General features: G+C 36.9%; 1 protein-coding gene across 1 annotated transcript; it reads left to right on the top strand.

Annotated features, from left to right (window-relative positions):
• The first annotated feature begins 5,625 nt into the window (after positions 1–5,625).
• Positions 5,626–10,436, top strand: LOC122142787 (stonustoxin subunit alpha-like). The gene is made up of 2 exons (XM_042753844.1): positions 5,626–5,654; positions 9,449–10,436. Exons 1-2 carry the CDS (start codon positions 5,626–5,628, stop codon positions 9,963–9,965), a joined length of 546 nt encoding a protein of 181 aa, XP_042609778.1. The 3' UTR covers positions 9,966–10,436.
• The last annotated feature ends 7,927 nt before the right edge of the window (positions 10,437–18,363 follow it).

Below are 18,363 nucleotides of genomic sequence, written 5' to 3' on the forward strand. Positions count from 1 at the left end.
AACAAATAAATACAAATGTTAAGATCAGAATTGATAAGTTTCAACTGGAAATGGTAAATGAAATTAAATTCTTAGGGGTTATTATTGACCACAAGATCAGTTGGAAATCTAATATAAACTATATAAAGTCAAAAATATCGAAAACTCTGGCTATCATGTCTAAAACAAAATACATCCTTGATTCAAAGGCCCTAAATATACTGTACTAGTCTTTATAATAAAACAATAGTAAAACCAATTGTTATTCTGCAAAAACGTGCAATACGGATTATAAATAAAACTCATTAGTATCATCCAACAAACAAGTTATTTAGAAATTCCAACCTATTAAAATTTAATGACTTAGTGGAATTCAAAATAGCTAAAATAATATTTAAAGTAATAAATAATATAGACCCAGATTGTGTCCAGAACTTGTTTCAGATGAGATCTACTCCTTATGACCTTAGAGGAACACTTATGTTCAGTAAACCTCAAATTAGAACCAATGTTAAACAGAGAAGTCTGTCGGTTCAGGGGGTAAAACAATGGAATAGTCTTGATGATGACCTGAAAACATGTAAATCCATTAGAATTTTTAAGAAATTATAAAAAAAAAAAGATTATACAATATATAAAGCCGAATGAATTTATTCCTTTCTTTTAGTTATTGTATGTAAGATGACTTTGGGTCTGTGTGTTGTGTGTAAAACACCTAAGGTGTAAAAAGGGTCGCCGCAAGCGTAAGCTTCAGCCGACACCTTTTCGGTCGAAATGTCTTTTCTTTTTTTTTCCCAATTTGTTTGCTTGTAAATTGTTTTTTACTTTATTTCGAAAGTTGACCAAAATAAACTAATCAATCAATCAATCAATCAAGCTGCGCATAGCATCATGTTCTTCTTTGTGAGGAATAAGCCTTGTGTTTACCTTAAGTGTCTTCTTCCAAAAACGAAAAGTATCCTAGATGAACTTGAATCTTCATGCTTTGTTTACGGAGGATACATGAGGAGGTAATATGATCACACCCATGAGCTATTCATACGATAATCATTTACATTCATATGCCCACAATTTACATGTTTGCGCATCTCACGTGGATGATTATCGTAAGAATAGCGCATGGGTGTGATCACACTACAGATAATTAGCTCAGAAAGGAAAGACTGGACCTCGTGTTGGTTTCATACGGATTACTTTATCATACAATATATGTTTTCAGTAAGACTTACTTCATTTAAGACTTACTTTAAAATAAACTGAAACTCAGCTTGAAGTGAAAGACACGTTTCAGAAAGATATTTTCGGAGACTGAGACAGCTTTAAGCGCACCCTGTTTATTTTTTTTTATTTTTTGTTGATATTGTAAATGTACTCAAATAAAAGTAGACCCTTTTTGGATTCAAATGATGTATTACTCTTATGTATGCGATCAAAAATGACAGAGCAGTTTAAGTTCTTTCGCTGTTATCAGGAAAAATGTGAAGTGTTCCCGCTGGTGCCTTTGCCGAACCCAGGAGGTTAATCTAAGTACAACAAAGCCTATCCCTATACCTAACCCTACCCATAATTTATTCATAAAATCAGGGAAATGATAGGTGAATAAGAAGGGTGTAGAAGCATCTAACCCTGACTGTAAGCCTAAAACTGACATTTCTTGAAAACGTATCCCTCAATTCTGATTGGTTGATTGGAATTTTGTTCCAGGATCAGCAAGGATGTTGATCCAGGAACATGTTGTACTTGGTGAAATCATGTTCACCGAGGGTTCATAGTGATCTCCTAACAAAAGGGAAAAAAACTTTCACTCTCAACACAGCAGGCAAACTGCACCTCAGAATCAGGCACTACTATCAATGAACTGCACCACCAGCAGAGGAAGGCGAAAAGAGACACCAACAGCCCTGCCTTCCACTTCTGAAAATCATGAAAAAAAACAGAACAGAAATATTAAACACTTAACCTACAACATACATGAGGATACACAAAAGTCCAGTGAAGCTCCCCTACACTCCCCAAATCATCCCTCATAGAAGAAAGGGTCACAACAATATATGAAGAAAGTGTACTACATAAACAAACAAACAAACAAACAAGACACTTAGGCCTGATAAGACAATAAGCAGCAATAATGCTGGATTACCAGCACAATTAGCCAACCAAGTGTCAGGCCAGTCCAGCAGTGAAGTGGCCGCAATCGGACAAACAGTCAAACACAGACTGGTGGCCACTCGAACAGTACAAAATGGATACATGTAGCCAAACCATCAGTCCACCACAGCTTACATTAAACATATTAAACAAACAGATACAGTGAAAAACACCAAAAGAAACCATAGACATAAGTAACCAGGCAGTTTTTCAGTGTAAATGGCACTGTCGTTGGCGCAAATAGCCTCATGGGCAGCACGCCGACATATAGCAAGTACCACGAGTGTTAACCATGAAGTTCCTCAGTCCACTAAAAAACAAAAATAAATAAAGCCCATATCACCCTGTCCAATACAAAGAACATCTAATAAATCATCACCTGCTATCAGCCCCAAACACTCAGGCACTTACACACCGCACTGGAAATGGAGTGTCGGTAAATTGAGCTCTGAATGATGCTCACCAAGTAACACAAAACTCGTTCTTTTATAACCCACACAAACAGAACTTACACACTCTTTCTGCGTAACCATCCACTTTAGCTTAGGTGGAATTCTGTAAAATTGATTGAATAAATAAAATCTAATTCATGGCTCAAATAGCTATAATTGTTAAAATAACATGTTCAGCAGGTGATTCTGACCCCTGCTACTTTTTTTTTTGGATCCAGCGTGAATATTTCCAGCAGTGTTCTCTGATTTGTTTCTTAGATTTGAGTGAACTAACATTCAGCCAATCACAGAGCAAATCATCTCTTGGGCGCGTCTGCTCTGAGCTTCAAATCTCTTGTTGCTGTTGTGAATTTTCGTTCGTTCATTCACTTTGCTATTAGGCCGTCTTGGATAAAATGCACCCCAGAAAAAATCACAGGACGATTACATCCTTTTTTCAGACACACACTGTAAGTATGTTACAGTATGTCGCGATGACATGAATCACGCGATAAAGTTTTCATGTTATGATTTTAACCTACAGTAACGTCAAAAGACAACAGAACCCGTATGGACCTCGTCACGTCGCGCCGTTGCCTACATGCTGCTCGCGGAGTAGAATTATCCTTTCACAATGAATCAAATTTGTTTTGCACCGAATATCTTAAAATACTTTATCAAATTGTATTCTTTTAATTCATTACTGCTACTTTATGTCCCTAATTGGTCTGTAGTATACACTGCCAGTCAAAAGTTTTTGAACAGTAAGCTTGTTAATGTTTTTTAAAGAAGTCTCTTCTGTTCTCCAAGCCTGCAATTATTTGATCCAAAGTACAGCAAAACAGTAAAATTTTGAAATATTTTTACTAACCTACTTAAAATAACTTTTCTATTTGAATAGATTTAAAAATGTAATTTACTGAGATTTCAAAAAACACTTATGATGATTTTGAAAACAGCGGAGTAGCATTTCTTCAGGTTTCTTTGATGAATAGAAAGTTCAGAAGAACAAGCATTTATCTAAAATAGAAATCTTTTGTGAAATTATGTCTTTATCATCACTTTTGATCAATTTAAAGCATCCTTGCTAAATAAAAAGTATTAATTTTCTATAATTTATTTTCCAAAATAATAAAAATTATACTGACTCTAAGCTTTTGAATGATATAGTGTATACAGTTGCAAAAGCTTTTTATTTCACATAAATGCTGATCTTTGGATCCTTCTATTCATTCGAAGAATACTGAAAAAAAAATGTAGCTACTACTCGTCTGTTTTAAATATTGATATTCAGCAAATCAGCATATTAGAATGATTTCTGAAGGATGTGACACTGAAGACTGGGAGTAATGATGCTGAAAATTCAGCTTTGATCGGATGATTTGATTAGGGTTTATGGTGTATTGGATTATAAATGATGATAATTTTTATTTTTTCACAGGAATAAATTAGAGTTTAAAATATATTCAAATAGAAAGTGATTAAATGATAATAATAGTTAGAAGACACTTCTTTAAAAAACATTAAAAATCTTACAGTTCAAAAACTGTTGACTGGTAGGCTATATAGATTACAGAAATGTTATATTGTAATGTTTTATATATATATATATATATATATATATATATATATATATATATATATATAAATTTCTGTCCCCCTCACTTCTGAAAAGATGGCTACGCCCCTGATGTTCAGTAATATATAACTTAATATGTAACTCCTGTTACTACACAGTGTATTTTTATTGTTGGTTTTATTCAAACACTGGTGACAGAAAAGTGGAGGTTTCTGATGAGCGATCCAGAAAGAAAATGGGACAATGAGAGAAATTAAAAATTACACTTTAGGTTTTCGACCCCTGGTGTCCAGTGACAAAATAGAAATACTATGTTCTTGTTATTAAGTAGATTTCTAATTTACTGAGTATAAATGTGTCTGTTGACTTCAGTGCCTTTAATGAAAGAATGAACACTTCTGCTCTTACAATTCCACAAACATTTTTTGTTACTAAAACTGCAGAAAATAACAAACGGCACAGATCAATGTGTGACAGTGATGTCTGATTGCCAAACTAATGTGATTTTGACTCTTGCTGTGTGTGATTGTAGATTATCTGGCTGTATGGTGACAGCAGAAGGGTGTGATTATTTGTCTTCAGCTCTAAGTTCAAACCCCTCACACCTGAGAGAGCTGGATCTGAGCTACAATCACCCAGGAGATTCAGGAGTCAAGCTGTTCTACGAAAAACTGAAGGATCCAAACTGCTCACTGGACAAATTCAAGTATGCTGAGCAGCAAAAGTTTTCATGTTTTATTATTTGAACTCCTCAGTGTCTGTGTCTGACTGAAAAGTATAAAAAAAATCACACACACAAACACACGTTTATATACATAAATACACTCCAAAAATAATTGTATTAATTTATGGAACATTTAATCATAACAGTATAACACCAAGTCAGTTAAATGTCAGGCATATCAAACTGTCTAGGTAGGAAGCATAAGTGATTTTGAATCAGTTTCTCCTGCTTTTGTCAAATGAAGTGACAACAGATGCACTAGTGAGGCACCTGCAAGTCAACCCCCCAAAATAGAATGGTTTACCTGATTTGTCTCTAGTTTTGTAATTTGTTAGGGCCATTGTCAATACTTATAGCATGATATATTAGCTGCAACCCAATCAGGTTCCACAGGTAGTCCAGCTCCACCAGGGTGGCATTTTCATATGCTGGACAATAACCCAGCATTTGCCAGAAAACACCAGAATTGGCAGGTTCGCCATTAATGTCACTATTAAAAGTTGCCATGATGAAATTCATGCAAGTTGGATCAGCCTGTAATTTCAATGCTTTACTTCGATTTTAGGTGTAATCTTGAATCAAGTGCTCAGTGAGTTGATGATTTTGGCTTCCATTAACCATTGGGCTTTCCACACTGGTTGTGAGACATGGAAGAGGGGGTTGTGGCAAAACAGTGATTTATGCAGAAATCAGAACAATGAATAAGCTCACCATGCTGCCAGGAGATGCTTGGGTTGTGAGCGCTCAGCCATGGAAATCCAAGGATGAGTTCATGCTTGGGAGAGTCCATGATGTACGGAGAGATGGATTCTTGATTAAATATTCCCACATTAAGAGTTTTTGTATGATGAGTTATTCATTTTCTGATAGTTGTGTCGTTGATCGCCTTGATCCTGATTAGAGGAGTGCATGGTTGAATGCTATATTTTCGGGTGAGGTCCTTGTTGATGAGGTTCAAGGCAGCTCCCGAATCAATCATCGCTGTTAAATTAACAGAAATATTCTCAGTTCTTAGGGTAACAGGAAGTGTGAATAACTTGTTGCTAAGTAATGCAAAGTGTTCAATATTTGTCCTAGATCCTGAGTTGCAGTGTCATGTTTCGCCGCAGTAAAAGCACAGGCAGAGCTGTTTCTGTCTTGTTCTTTCTTCTTCAAAAAGCCTTGAGTGATATAGTTGCATAGGTTTATAATTGATCTTGGTTTCAGTGGCCGTAACACTTAATGCAGGGGTTATAGGGCTGTGTTGAATACCTCTTGCAATCCTTGATCTGGGAGCATGTCTCATAAGGTTGTCAGTATGTATGGCCAGATTTAAATACTCGAAAACAATAAATTCTTCCCATTTACATGCCAGTTTGTAATTTGGAACTGAGACTTCGCTGAAACAAGGCTTTAAAAGAGAAATCATTCCAAGCACTCAGGGCTGCGAGCATTCTAAACTCCAATGCATAGCCAGATGTTGTGTGGTTGTTTTGGGAGTGGTGAAGAAGTTGTGTTGATATATCCTTGATTGTGAGGTAGAGCAAGGCTTACTGTGTTCAGCATGGGTGGAGGAAGTGAGCAGATGTAGTGTGTAAGATGTTCATTGACTGATCAGGGTTGAGTGAGCTGCTCTTGAAAGCCCTTTATGGCTTCATTATGGTAAGGGAAAGCCACTTCCAGATTGACCACCTCTGCTAAATTCATGGTCGGTGAAGTATTCTATAATGAGGACGCTGAGTCCGAAGTAGAATCCATATGTGGAGGGTTTTATTAAGCAGCAGCAAAAATAAACATAAACAAATATCGTAAGACAGGCAGTGGGTCAATACTAGAATATCAGTCCAATCCATGAACATACGCAAGGGTTAATCAAAATGCACAGTAGCAATTTAATTATTTAATTAAAATTAAGAGAAGCAGATTTATCAGTTGGTCCAAATAAGATAATCTCTGTTTTAAAATCACCTTTAAAAAAGTTTAAAGACATCCAGATTTTTATGTCAGTCAGACACTCTGAAAGTGGAGATAAAACACTATTATTATTCTTTTGCAATGGCAGATAATTCTGTGTATCATCAGCATAACAATGAAAAGAAACATGTTTACTAAAAATAGATCCTAAGGGAAACATATACAATCAAAACAAAAGAGGAGTAAGAATGGACCCTTGAGGGACTCCACATGTAAGGGGAGCTGAATTTGACAAACATTCGCCAAGTTTAACAGCAAAACTTGTATAGTTAAATAAGACTTGAATAACTGAAAGGCCACCCCTCAATCACCAACATGGTGTTCCACATGAGAAACCAGGGGCCTGTTTCATAAAACAAGTTCACCAAATAAGTCAGGCTTATTTCAGTTAGTCTGACATATTGTCAGTTGATTTGGCTCTATAAAGCCAATTTACCATAGCTGAAGCTCAGTCACGGTGGCAACTTATGCTGGGAAACTAACCTGGTCCGGGGCAGGCTAATTTTCAGGCTAAGCTGAGCTCCTCTAACACTGACCAATAGGAACTCAAGGATATTACTTACCACTGAGTCTCTCACTTAAGCTACAATTAGATGACTTCATTATTAGTCCAAAAATAAATGTATACAGAAAATGTGACTTAAATAATAAATCAAATAAATGAAAATATAGGCTAAAACTGCTGTATTTAATGTATTGTGGCCAAAATTTAATGACATTGTTTTAAGATACATGAATACATTTTAACATAGTTGCTATTTGTGCATTCATTTGATCAGCAGTTTCTAGCCATTGCAGCCTTTCTCTCTGGATTAATGACAGCTGTACCTTTTATGGTTATTAGAAGAACATTAAAACATTACAATGTGAAATTGCTCTTTAAAGCATTAAAAACACTAAATGAAATGTTAAAATCACTAAATTTTAAATTAAAATAAATAATAGTAAACAGACTACATTTTATCTGGTAAGTGGAATACACTAACTCATTTGAGCTAGTAATTAGGGCTGCATTAGCTAGCTTACATTTGATTTACAGTTGCTGCTATCATAAAAATACACTACATGTGTCACATTTAACGTATTTAACGTAAAAATATTTTAGCAAATTGTATATTTTACTCAAAAGTATTGCTCTCCATCTTTTTAGCACACATGTGCGCAGTAGCGCTCATTTACAAGTTCAAAATGTAACATTTTTCATTGTGTAACAATCAGCCTTATTAGTAGATGTTGCAATTCGTAAAACTGTGTCAGATTAAACTCTGGTGGCCTGGGGGAAAAAACTCCACCTAAGTCTCTCAGTTTTTGCCATCAGGATTTCAAATTGAAAAGATGGTTACTGGGGAGGATGGAGTCCTTGATGATTTTAACAGCTCTGCTTTTGCAGCGTTTGAGGTAGATGTCCTGCAGAGAGGGGAGAGCAGACCCTGAGATGCGCTCAGCTAAGCGCACAACTCTCTGCAGGGCTTTGCAGTCTTGACTGGAGCTGTTCCCATACCACACTGATATACACTGAGTCAATACACTTTTCTATGGCCCCGGAATAGAAAGTTTTCAGGATTGCAGGTGAAACCCTGAATTTCCTCAGCTGTCTCAGATGGTACAGTCTTTGCCTGCTTTATTAACCTGTGTTTGAGTGTGGGAAGTCCAAGTCAGGTCCTCTGAGATGTTTACACCGAGGTACTTGAAGCTGCTCACCCTCTCCACAGGGGTCCCGCTGATCATTAGAGGAGTATGGGGTCACTGCTGTCTCTTCCTGAAGTCAACAATCAGCTCTTTAGTTTTGCTCACATTCAGAGAGAGGGTCCAAAGTATTCGGGATGGAGGAACAAATGTAGTTTTATGTGTGTATAAAAGATGTTGTAAAAGTGTATAAAAGAAGTGTATAAAAGATGAGATGTACAACTTGGGCTGGGTGATAAAATGATAACAATATTTATTGAGATATAATTGTCCTTTCAAAAAAATCGGAAAACCAGAATCAGCTAAGAAAATGGCACCTCTACTTTAAATTTGAAATAAATAGATTTGGTCTTTACGTCCCAATGTGAATATGTTCACCAGTGTATATAAAAAGTCAACAGAAATGATAATCCAATAGTGATGTGACTTACTGGAAAAGTAAGTCCTTAAAAGTAAAAAAGTAAAAGTCCCAGCTGTTAGTGACCCCATTTATTTGGCATGCTGCCTATTTCTTAATTCTTGTCATGAGATCTATTACATGACTGGCAGACTCTAAGACCATTTAAAGACATAAACACATAAAAGGGAAATAAAATGGACAACATGTACACCTATTAAAACTCCAATATACATAAAGTATGTGTGAGTGTGTATCTTTGATTGTGTATGTATGAAGTTGTGTGTGTTTGTTTTCTGATCGATTGTGACACTGTGTTTTTTTCTAGTGTGGATCATGGAGGAGAGATCAGGATTATAGCAGGATTACGCAAATGTATGTCTACACACACACACACATACACAAACACACACAGACAAAAACACAGACATGCACACATAAACTCAGATACACGGATATTGATACGAATACTCAAAACCACACACCTCACACACAGCTTTTGTGATTTTTGTTGTGTTTTAAATATCTCTGTTCTTGTGTTCAGATGTCTGTTTTCTCACACTGGATCCAAACACAGCAAACACTCAACTCATTCTGTCTGACGAAAACAGAAAGGTGACATGGGTGAGACATTATCAGCCATATCCTGATCATCCAGACAGATTTGATAGGTATAATCCTCAGCTGTTGTGTAGAGAGCGTGTGTGTGGACGCTGTTACTGGGAGACTGAGTGGAGTGGAGATAATGTGTTAATATCAGTGTCATATAAGAGCATCAGCAGGAAGGGAGCAGGTGATGAGTGTGTGTTTGGATTGAATGATCAGTCCTGGAGTTTAATCTGCTCTCCCATCAGATACTCATTCAGGCACAATAAGATAGAGACTCGTCTCCCTGTAGAGCCCATCAGCAGTAGAATAGGAGTGTTTGTGGATCACAGTGCAGGAACTCTGTCCTTCTACAGCGTCTCTAAAATAAGGAGCCTCATCCACACAATCCAGACCACATTCACTCAGCCTCTTTATTCTGGGTTTACTGTTGGTTATCAATCATCAGTGAAACTGTGTTGATGTACCTTAATTCTACCCATAATACTTTGAGCTGCATGATAAATCAGTTACAGTGAGATGTTATAGAGTCTCTTCTTTTCTCTTCATCACATCAAAACTGTGTCACTGAAATAACATGTCAGAATAATAATGTTATTTTGTTATCAGCATGTTATTAGTGTGTTATAAATCATAATTTAGACAGTAAGATCAGTGTGCGTGACTCCTGCTGAATGATGTGTTTCTGTGCTTCTCTCACAGTGTTGGTGAAAATTTTATTTTAGTGTCAATCATTTGTATTATTATGATCAAAATATCCTTTCAATTGAAAAGTACCCTTCACAAACATGATTCATCAAGAACGCATCATTCTTATATTTTATAACATTGTTTATAAATTAAACAATGCCATATCAATTTCAGATCATATTTTAATTCATGATGTATATTTATATGTATGTTTCATCACCTGCATTGTGAAATATAAACAATTCCACCAAAATGAACCTCATGAGATTATAAGAGCAAAAAACCCCAAATGTCAAAATAATGAGAAAGGCATGACATAAATGTGTTAATGGATCAATTAAATGTGTAATGTTTGTTATTTTAGTTCATGTCTTGTGTTTCATTAGGGTTTTTATTTGGTTCTTAGTTTGTCTTCACATATACAGTAGGTGGACAACCAAAATGCCTATTACCACCACGTGTACCGCCACCGCAGGGCCACGGCGTTAACTGCAAGTCAGTCGTGTGTTAAAGTTATTTGCGAAACTACTGCCAGGTGGCGCAAAGGGACAGGTTGCAAACTGACTGTAATTGTAAAATTTTGTTTTGAAAATGGAGATGAAACGACGACGTAAGACAACAGTAACATTATAATATAACATTGTAACATTGTGATAAAGCGAGCACCACCAGCTCACTTGGGACGTAAAAAATGTCCGTAAAAGTTGTAGAAAAAAAAGATGGCTTACTCGCAACAGCACTTTCGTGCACGTTGTAATTTATTTACACTGCCAAAAGTGGTAGTCCACAGTGAAGTATTTACAGGTGTGCAATAAAACAAAAACTCAAAAGTATCAAAGGAACAACAAAAGTGGGAAACAAAACAGGGAAAAATCCAAAATACTTGTGTACAGGTAACACGTATCCACAATATACAGGGTTGAGGTTCGCTTGAGGCACCGCAGTTGCACTCTCACTTTGACTTGGCAAACAAGTCCTGTTTTAGGTTTGGCCTCGGCTTATATAGGCCAAACCCCGCCCCCTTTCTTGGCCATCCCAATCTTAAATACACACAGAAACAACTATTCATACTAGACAATGGTTTCACCAGCTTCCGGTTGCACTTCACCGGCGCCACTCGTTCATTCGGTTTGGCCAGCGCAGTGTTTCCCGCCGGAAGACTGGCTACACCCACACAGACAAACATCACAGGAATGAAACAAAATGACAAGTGCAGTGTAAGTGTATGAAATGCCTGGGAAATGGATAAAGGAAAGAGGAATGTGCTGAAATAGGAGAATGTCCATGTGCTATCAGGATTGCGTGTGCACCCGCTACTCTGATAGCGGCAACAGCAGGGAGGAACGGTATGGAGGATGAATGAGGTAAGTAGGCGGGTGTGTATGTGTGTGCGCGCGCGTGTGTGTGTGCCAGTGCTGCTTCCCCAGCGGAGGCAGCAAATGTGACTTTATCACAAACATACTTAAAAACCATTAGAAAATTTACAGTGAGTTAATTTCAAGACGTGGAATAGTCTTAGGCTACAGTCTACGCATCAAAAATTAAAAGAAAGACCTTTACACAAAGGCTCTTACTGCATGCTGTTGTTATTAAACAGTAATTATATATATATATATATATATATATATATATATATATATATATATTATATATATATATATATATATATATATATATATAGTATATACAAACACACACCGATTAAAAGCTAAATATTTTCATTTCGGTTCATTCTTGGCAAAATAAATAAATAAATAAATCCTTCAGGTTCCATATGCAGAGCGAAATGAGAACGGTCCAGCATTTAGAAATTATTCTTACTAAATAAATTCTTATTACCTCTGTTATTATTCTTGATTTTTCAAACTGCTAACACTTTTTAACAGTTATTATGCCAAATTATGCCTTTACTGTGTGACCAAAAATGGAGTATTATCTGTTTCAGCTGTTTGATCGCGCTGGTGCCTCACGCGCATATATTCACTGGACACAGCAGTCGTTCAACGTGCCATTCAGCGTGAGCAGCAGTCCACTTTGGCATATTTTTGCTCATTATGTTTTTTTTCCATCGATACTGAAACAGGCGTGAACTACAAAGCCTATTTTACCTAATGAATAATAGTTTAGCTTCAAAATGGGCAACATCACGAAACGTTTGGATTTGTCCCAAATGAGAGAGGTAAGCCCAACCTTACCTTATGTTTCGCTTTAAATTATATTTTTATTTTTTTGCTGTTGTTTTTTTGTTTATAGCTAAGCCTATATTATTATATCTACTGCAATTATATTTCTCCTAAAGAATTATATATTTTTAATTCTTGTTCTGTTCTGATTTACATTTAATGGGTGATGTACATTTAATGGGTTTGTTGTAAAATGAGGGGAACTAAAAATATCCTGTTGGTACATTATAACATTATTAGGCCTGCCGTTATTATTTCTGAATGTAATAAAATTCGACTTATACATGACTTATATTTTTTTTTATATTTATTAGGTAAATTATTTTTAACGCATTTTTAAAAAACATGCAGCAAACGAAAATAGGTGACTAATCGTGGGTTAATCTAGGCTATGTTGTTAACTCTTTACAAGTTTTGTGTTTGTGTTTATCATGTTTTTTTTATTGCATCTTAAAATTACTTTTAGATACAAAAAAGCCTCCTCCCCTCTAAAAATTGTTCTTGCCCATTCACTTTGTGCGCTCTGGCGCAGAACCTGCCTCCTGCGTTGCTCATCTGTGGACGATTTAAAAATGTTCGATATAAAGGTTGCTCTCCTGTTTTATATAGGAATTGTTAATTTAAAAAACATCTAATTATATTGTTAGTTTCATGGGAACATGTAATCAAAGTCTTCAGTTACTATACAAGATACAAGTTCATTTAGACTATTTAACATGCACTGTGACATTTTCACACGTTTCAACTTATAAACTCCTTGAGATTTTAAAGTCAGTTTAATAGTATTGAGATTCACGGTGAATCTATTATAAAAAATGTAAGGTCTATGAAACAGTCAATAAAGTTTTTTTTTTTAAACAATGGCGCTTAAAGTTTTGAACTAAAATATTATTTCAACCATACAGCCTGTGAATGAATAAAAATTTATACTTTTCAATAAAAGAACACTTACAGAGTTGCATTTGCCTCAAACTGATTTTATAAAATCAAAATGCGGACGGTGAACCTGGGTGCAGTTAGCGCGAGTTGCGCTCGCTGTGAAGCGGGAGCAGCTGGCAGAAGATTCCGCTTCGTCTAAAGGCCTATTCACACCGCACTGACAAACGCCAACAAACTAGTCTGTTAGAGTTTGTTGGATCAGTGTGTTACCCCTGTGTCTGTTGCCATTGGTTGGAGTTTGTTTTCACCTGAATGAACGTGTTTAATCAGCGTTTGTTGGGTCGTGGAATGTCTGAGCAGTGTGAAAGGGTTTTCCAACAAATGACAAAAAATTCTGACGTGGCCACAAACCGTTGCCATGATGATGCAGCAAGACTGCTAGTAGGTACTGTGCTGGGCGTGCTTAGCGTTATCCTAAAATGGCAGGTTTCTGGACAAACCAAAAAGAAGAACAGTTACTTGATCTTTGGGAGGAGAGGCCAGAGCTTTATGCAGTGGGTGAGGCCGAGTATACCAACCGCAACGCGAGGGGGAATGTGATCATGTCGATTGCTACAGCGCTTGGGATTTCAGGTTAGTGTTTTTATGTTTTGCCTTACTTTATAATACAACGAAAATATATATGGTAATATATTATTAATATAATAAATCTGCCTGACAATATGGTTAACATGGTTACACCTATGTAGTTGTGGTTATCAATAGCACTTCAATGAAATGTTAGTGTGTTCCTACAGTAGCAAATGGTTACAAAGTTGTTTGGTGAAAGGGCTTGCCCCGAAAATGATACAAAGTAACTTTAACTGTGTTTATTGAGGTTTTGCCGCTTGCTCAGTCTGAAATTTAAACTCGCTACAAACACCCTTCTGTCATTTTAAAATTCTAATATTCTGATAATGTTGACAAGATGAGCCAGTTATGTAGATAATTATAGTTATTTACAATTTAATCTGTCGCATGTGCACCGCACTCAATAACCTTAAAAAAGGTGTATTTACAGCATAGTTTAACTAAATCAAGGGTCACCAGACTCTGCAGGACACCAGCTCTCCGGGATCAAGTCTGGTGACCCCTGATCTAAATTAATTGATACGTTGCGATTTTTTCCTGCACTTTCTATACATCATACTTCATACAGTGCAAAAAAAAGTGCACTGTAAGTTTGTTATAAGTTTGTTGTAATAGTCATTTTATAATTGAAAAAACAAATGTTATGGTCCTGCGCATTGAGGCAAATAAAGAAATTGTCTGAAAAGGTTTGTATTTTGTTTGCACTATATCAAATATTAATGTCCTTTGTCAATCACTGTTTAAGCCATGAACTGCACTAGCTACTTGTAGTTGTTTTCAGAGATGTAACATACGCTTTTTAATGCTGTGCAAAAAACAAACAAACAAACAATCACTGGCATTCATTCCACATTATCATTCTTTAATTGTCTGTGTTTCACAGAAGCTGAGGTAAAGAAGAAAATGGACAGTATGAGGACACAGTACAGCAGATACCTGAAATCACCTCCCTCTGGCAGTGGAGGATATCACACTTCAAGGCAGGAATGGTTTTTGAGGAGACTTAAGTTTTTACAGCTGCACATGAAAAAAGACCCTCAACATCAAACCTTGATGTTCAAAATGTGAGTTTATTTACAGATTTTTTAAAGTATTTATTTTTTTTTTTAAATATTATTTACTACAAATATTTACAGCAAATTAGCGCTCACCTCTCAGAAATATGCTCCTATTAACTTCTCCATTTACAAATGTAGTTTAATTTAAATTAATCGTATAAAATATACAGCTCTCATATTTTACAGTTAATTTCAGTTTACTATTGGTTTACTTGTGGAAATTATTTACTATATTCTATCCCATTGCCAAGGAACAGCTCCTACCTCTGAGTTAAAGTACCCCATTAGCCTTTCCCTGTTTTGTTTGGCCTTGTTACTTGCATTTGTGGACCTTGGCAATGCTACCTGTTGCAGGGGAGGGTCCTGTCTCCAGGTTTCTTGCCCATCCTGATCAGTTATTCCACACAGATAAGCATTGCCACAATCATCACATAAATAGTTGTGAAGGGCACATGATGCAAGAACAATAACCTCCACGTCATCTGGATCTAGGTTGATTGTGGTAAAAAAACAAAAAACTAAATCTGTTCATAAAGATGCTGAAGGTTTTTCAACAATACGGCGGGCACGGGATAGACAGTAGTTAAAGACTCTCTGCTCTCTGGAAAGCCCTCTCCTGGCAAAAGGCTTCATTAAGTATGATTTCAGAGGAAAAGCTTCATCTGCCAAAACAAAAAAGGGCATTGTCATGTCTGTCCCTGGCAATGGAGTAGGTTGGGACTGTTTGCAGTTCTCTGCTCTAGAGACTCCTGCAGTGTTGACCCTCTGAATACTCCACGATCCGACACCCTTCCATTACACCCTACATCAACATAAAGAAATCTATAATTGTTGTCAACCAAAGCCATCATAACAACTGAATTAAAGTGTTTATAATTGAAGAACTGTGCTCCGCAGTGTGTGTGTGTGGGGGGGGTCTAATCCGTATGTGTTTTCCCGTTTTTCCACTCATCTGCTGTTGTGGGTCGCTGGAAAAGAGAATAACACTTTTTTGTAAATAAACCATGAATTATTAATTTTTAAACAATATTTTACAGGACTCTACTAATTCACTTGAGGAGGGGTAAATTGAAGACAGAGGTGATGATAAAGAGCAGGAGAAAGAAGAGGAAGAACAAGAGATGGAAGAACAGCAGTAAGAGGTCCAGCCTAAAGAAAAAAAAAAGCAACAGAAAATAAAATATTCATCTGATCCTGCTCAAGCCCAAGACCTTGCCATTCTTGGGCCAATAAATGAAACCCTAAAAGTCCTGACAGAGAAGCACCAGAATCTGCAGCCGCCCAAGAATGACAGCAGATATGCCTTTTGTCAGTATATAAAGCATCAGTCAAGATCAATAGAAGACCCACACCTCCTACAATATACACAATTTCAAATACATCCGATACTATTGTCCCCTTGCCCTTCTTCAAGCCAATATGCTGCTACATATTTACATCCGCTATGGTCAATTAATTATTTCATTACATATAAATCTTCCTTTTTTAAAGGACTGATACAGGTCTCACTCTCTGTTTGTACTGTATGTTTGTTCATTGGAATATTTTTTTGTATTTTTCAAGTTTTTCCAGTTCTCACAGAGATTTAAAGTGAGGATTTAAAATAATAATTGACACAAATAAAGAATCACAATTTTAAAGTATTGTTTTTATTATTGTCTTATTGGCAAAAAAAATTAATAAATTCTTTGTAACGCCGCACCAGCAGAGGGAGCCCTCGCCTGAGTACTGACTGTTTACCACTCCCTCTGCTTCTTCTTTCATTTCCTGTTGGTCTGTATTTAACACGACTCAGCGTTTTTGCTCATTGTGAAGTATTGCCAGTTAACCTGCCTTACCAAGCGTTTCCCATAGTTATTCTGCCTGTCTGTTCTAAGTATGATTCTGCCTGTCTTCACGTTTACGATTGTTGGATTGCCCCATTGGATTTTTAGCCTGATTGGACTGATGTTTGCATTCAAGATTCAAGATTCAAGATTTTTATTCATCACATACACAATTATATAGAGCATATATAACCAGCAGTGAAATGTGAGTCAGGTCCGCTCCATGGACAGGGCAGTTATTAAAGAATACAACACAGAGGAAAATATACATAAATATAGCTATGAAAGAATGAAATAAAAGTAAACAATAAAAATATAAGAATAAAATATAAAAAAAGATGTATACTGTAGAATTAAATATAAAATGGAAAATAATGTGCATGAAAGTATACTGTAGTCTTAAATATTAAGATACACAGGAATGTACAAGAGGCGAATGTGCAAACAGGTTGACACTGTCAGTATGTCAATGTCAATGTGAGGTAGAGAATGATGAATATCTTACTGATAAAGTAAATGTTAAGTGGAGACATGAAGATGTTAAGAGGCTGGTTTTGAGTTTAGGAGCCTGATGGCCTGGGGGAAGAAGCTCCTCATAAGTCTCTCAGTTTTAGCCATCAGGCTACGGAAGTGCTTACCAGAAGGCAGCAAAGTGAAAAGATGGTTACTGGGGAGGATGGAGTCCTTGAGGATTTTAACAGCTCTGCTTTTGCGGCGTTTGAGGTAGATGTCCTGCAGAGAGGGGAGAGCAGACCCTGAGATGCGCTCAGCTAAGCGCACAACTCTCTGCAGGGCTTTGCAGTCATGACTGGAGCTGTTCCCATACCACACTGAGATACACTGAGTCAATACACTTTCTATGGCCCCTGAATAGAAAGTTTTCAGGATTGCAGGTGAAACCCTGAATTTCCTCAGCTGTCTCAGGTGGTACAGTCTTTGCCTGGCTTTATTAACCTGTGTTTGAATGTGTGAAGTCCAAGTCAGGTCCTCGGAGATGTTTACACCGAGGTACTTGAAGCTGCTCACCCTCTCCACAGGGGTCCAGCTGATCATAAGAGGCGTACAGGGCTGCTGCTGTCTCTTCCTGAAGTCCACAATCAGCTCTTTAGTTTTGCTCACATTGAGAGAGACAATTGTCCTGGCACCATGATGTTAGTTTCTCTACCTCATCCAACTACCTCATCTCTACCTCATCCTTCATTATTGTTGGAAATGAGGCCCAGAACCACAGTATCATCAGAAAATTTGATAATAGATGTGGAGCTGTGGGAAGACACGCAGTCGTGTGTAGAGAGAGTAGAGCAGGGGACTCAGGACACAGCCCTGTGGGGCTCCTACGTTCAGGGTGATGGAGTTGAAGGCGTACTGGCCTACTTTCACCACTTGAGGTCTGCCGGTGAGGAAATCAGGAATCCAGTTGCACAGTGAAGAATTCAGGCCAAGGTCCATGAGTTTAGAAGATAGCGTGATGGGGACTATAATATTGAAAGCTGAGCTATAGTCGATAAATAGCAGCCTTACATAGTTCCTGTTATTGCTGTCAATGTGTGTGAGGGAAGAGTGCAGGATGTGAGAGATGGCATCATCAGTTGAT

This window comes from Cyprinus carpio, unplaced genomic scaffold (genome assembly GCF_018340385.1).
Source record: "Cyprinus carpio isolate SPL01 unplaced genomic scaffold, ASM1834038v1 S000000168, whole genome shotgun sequence".
Classification (NCBI taxonomy): Eukaryota; Metazoa; Chordata; class Actinopteri; order Cypriniformes; family Cyprinidae; genus Cyprinus; species Cyprinus carpio.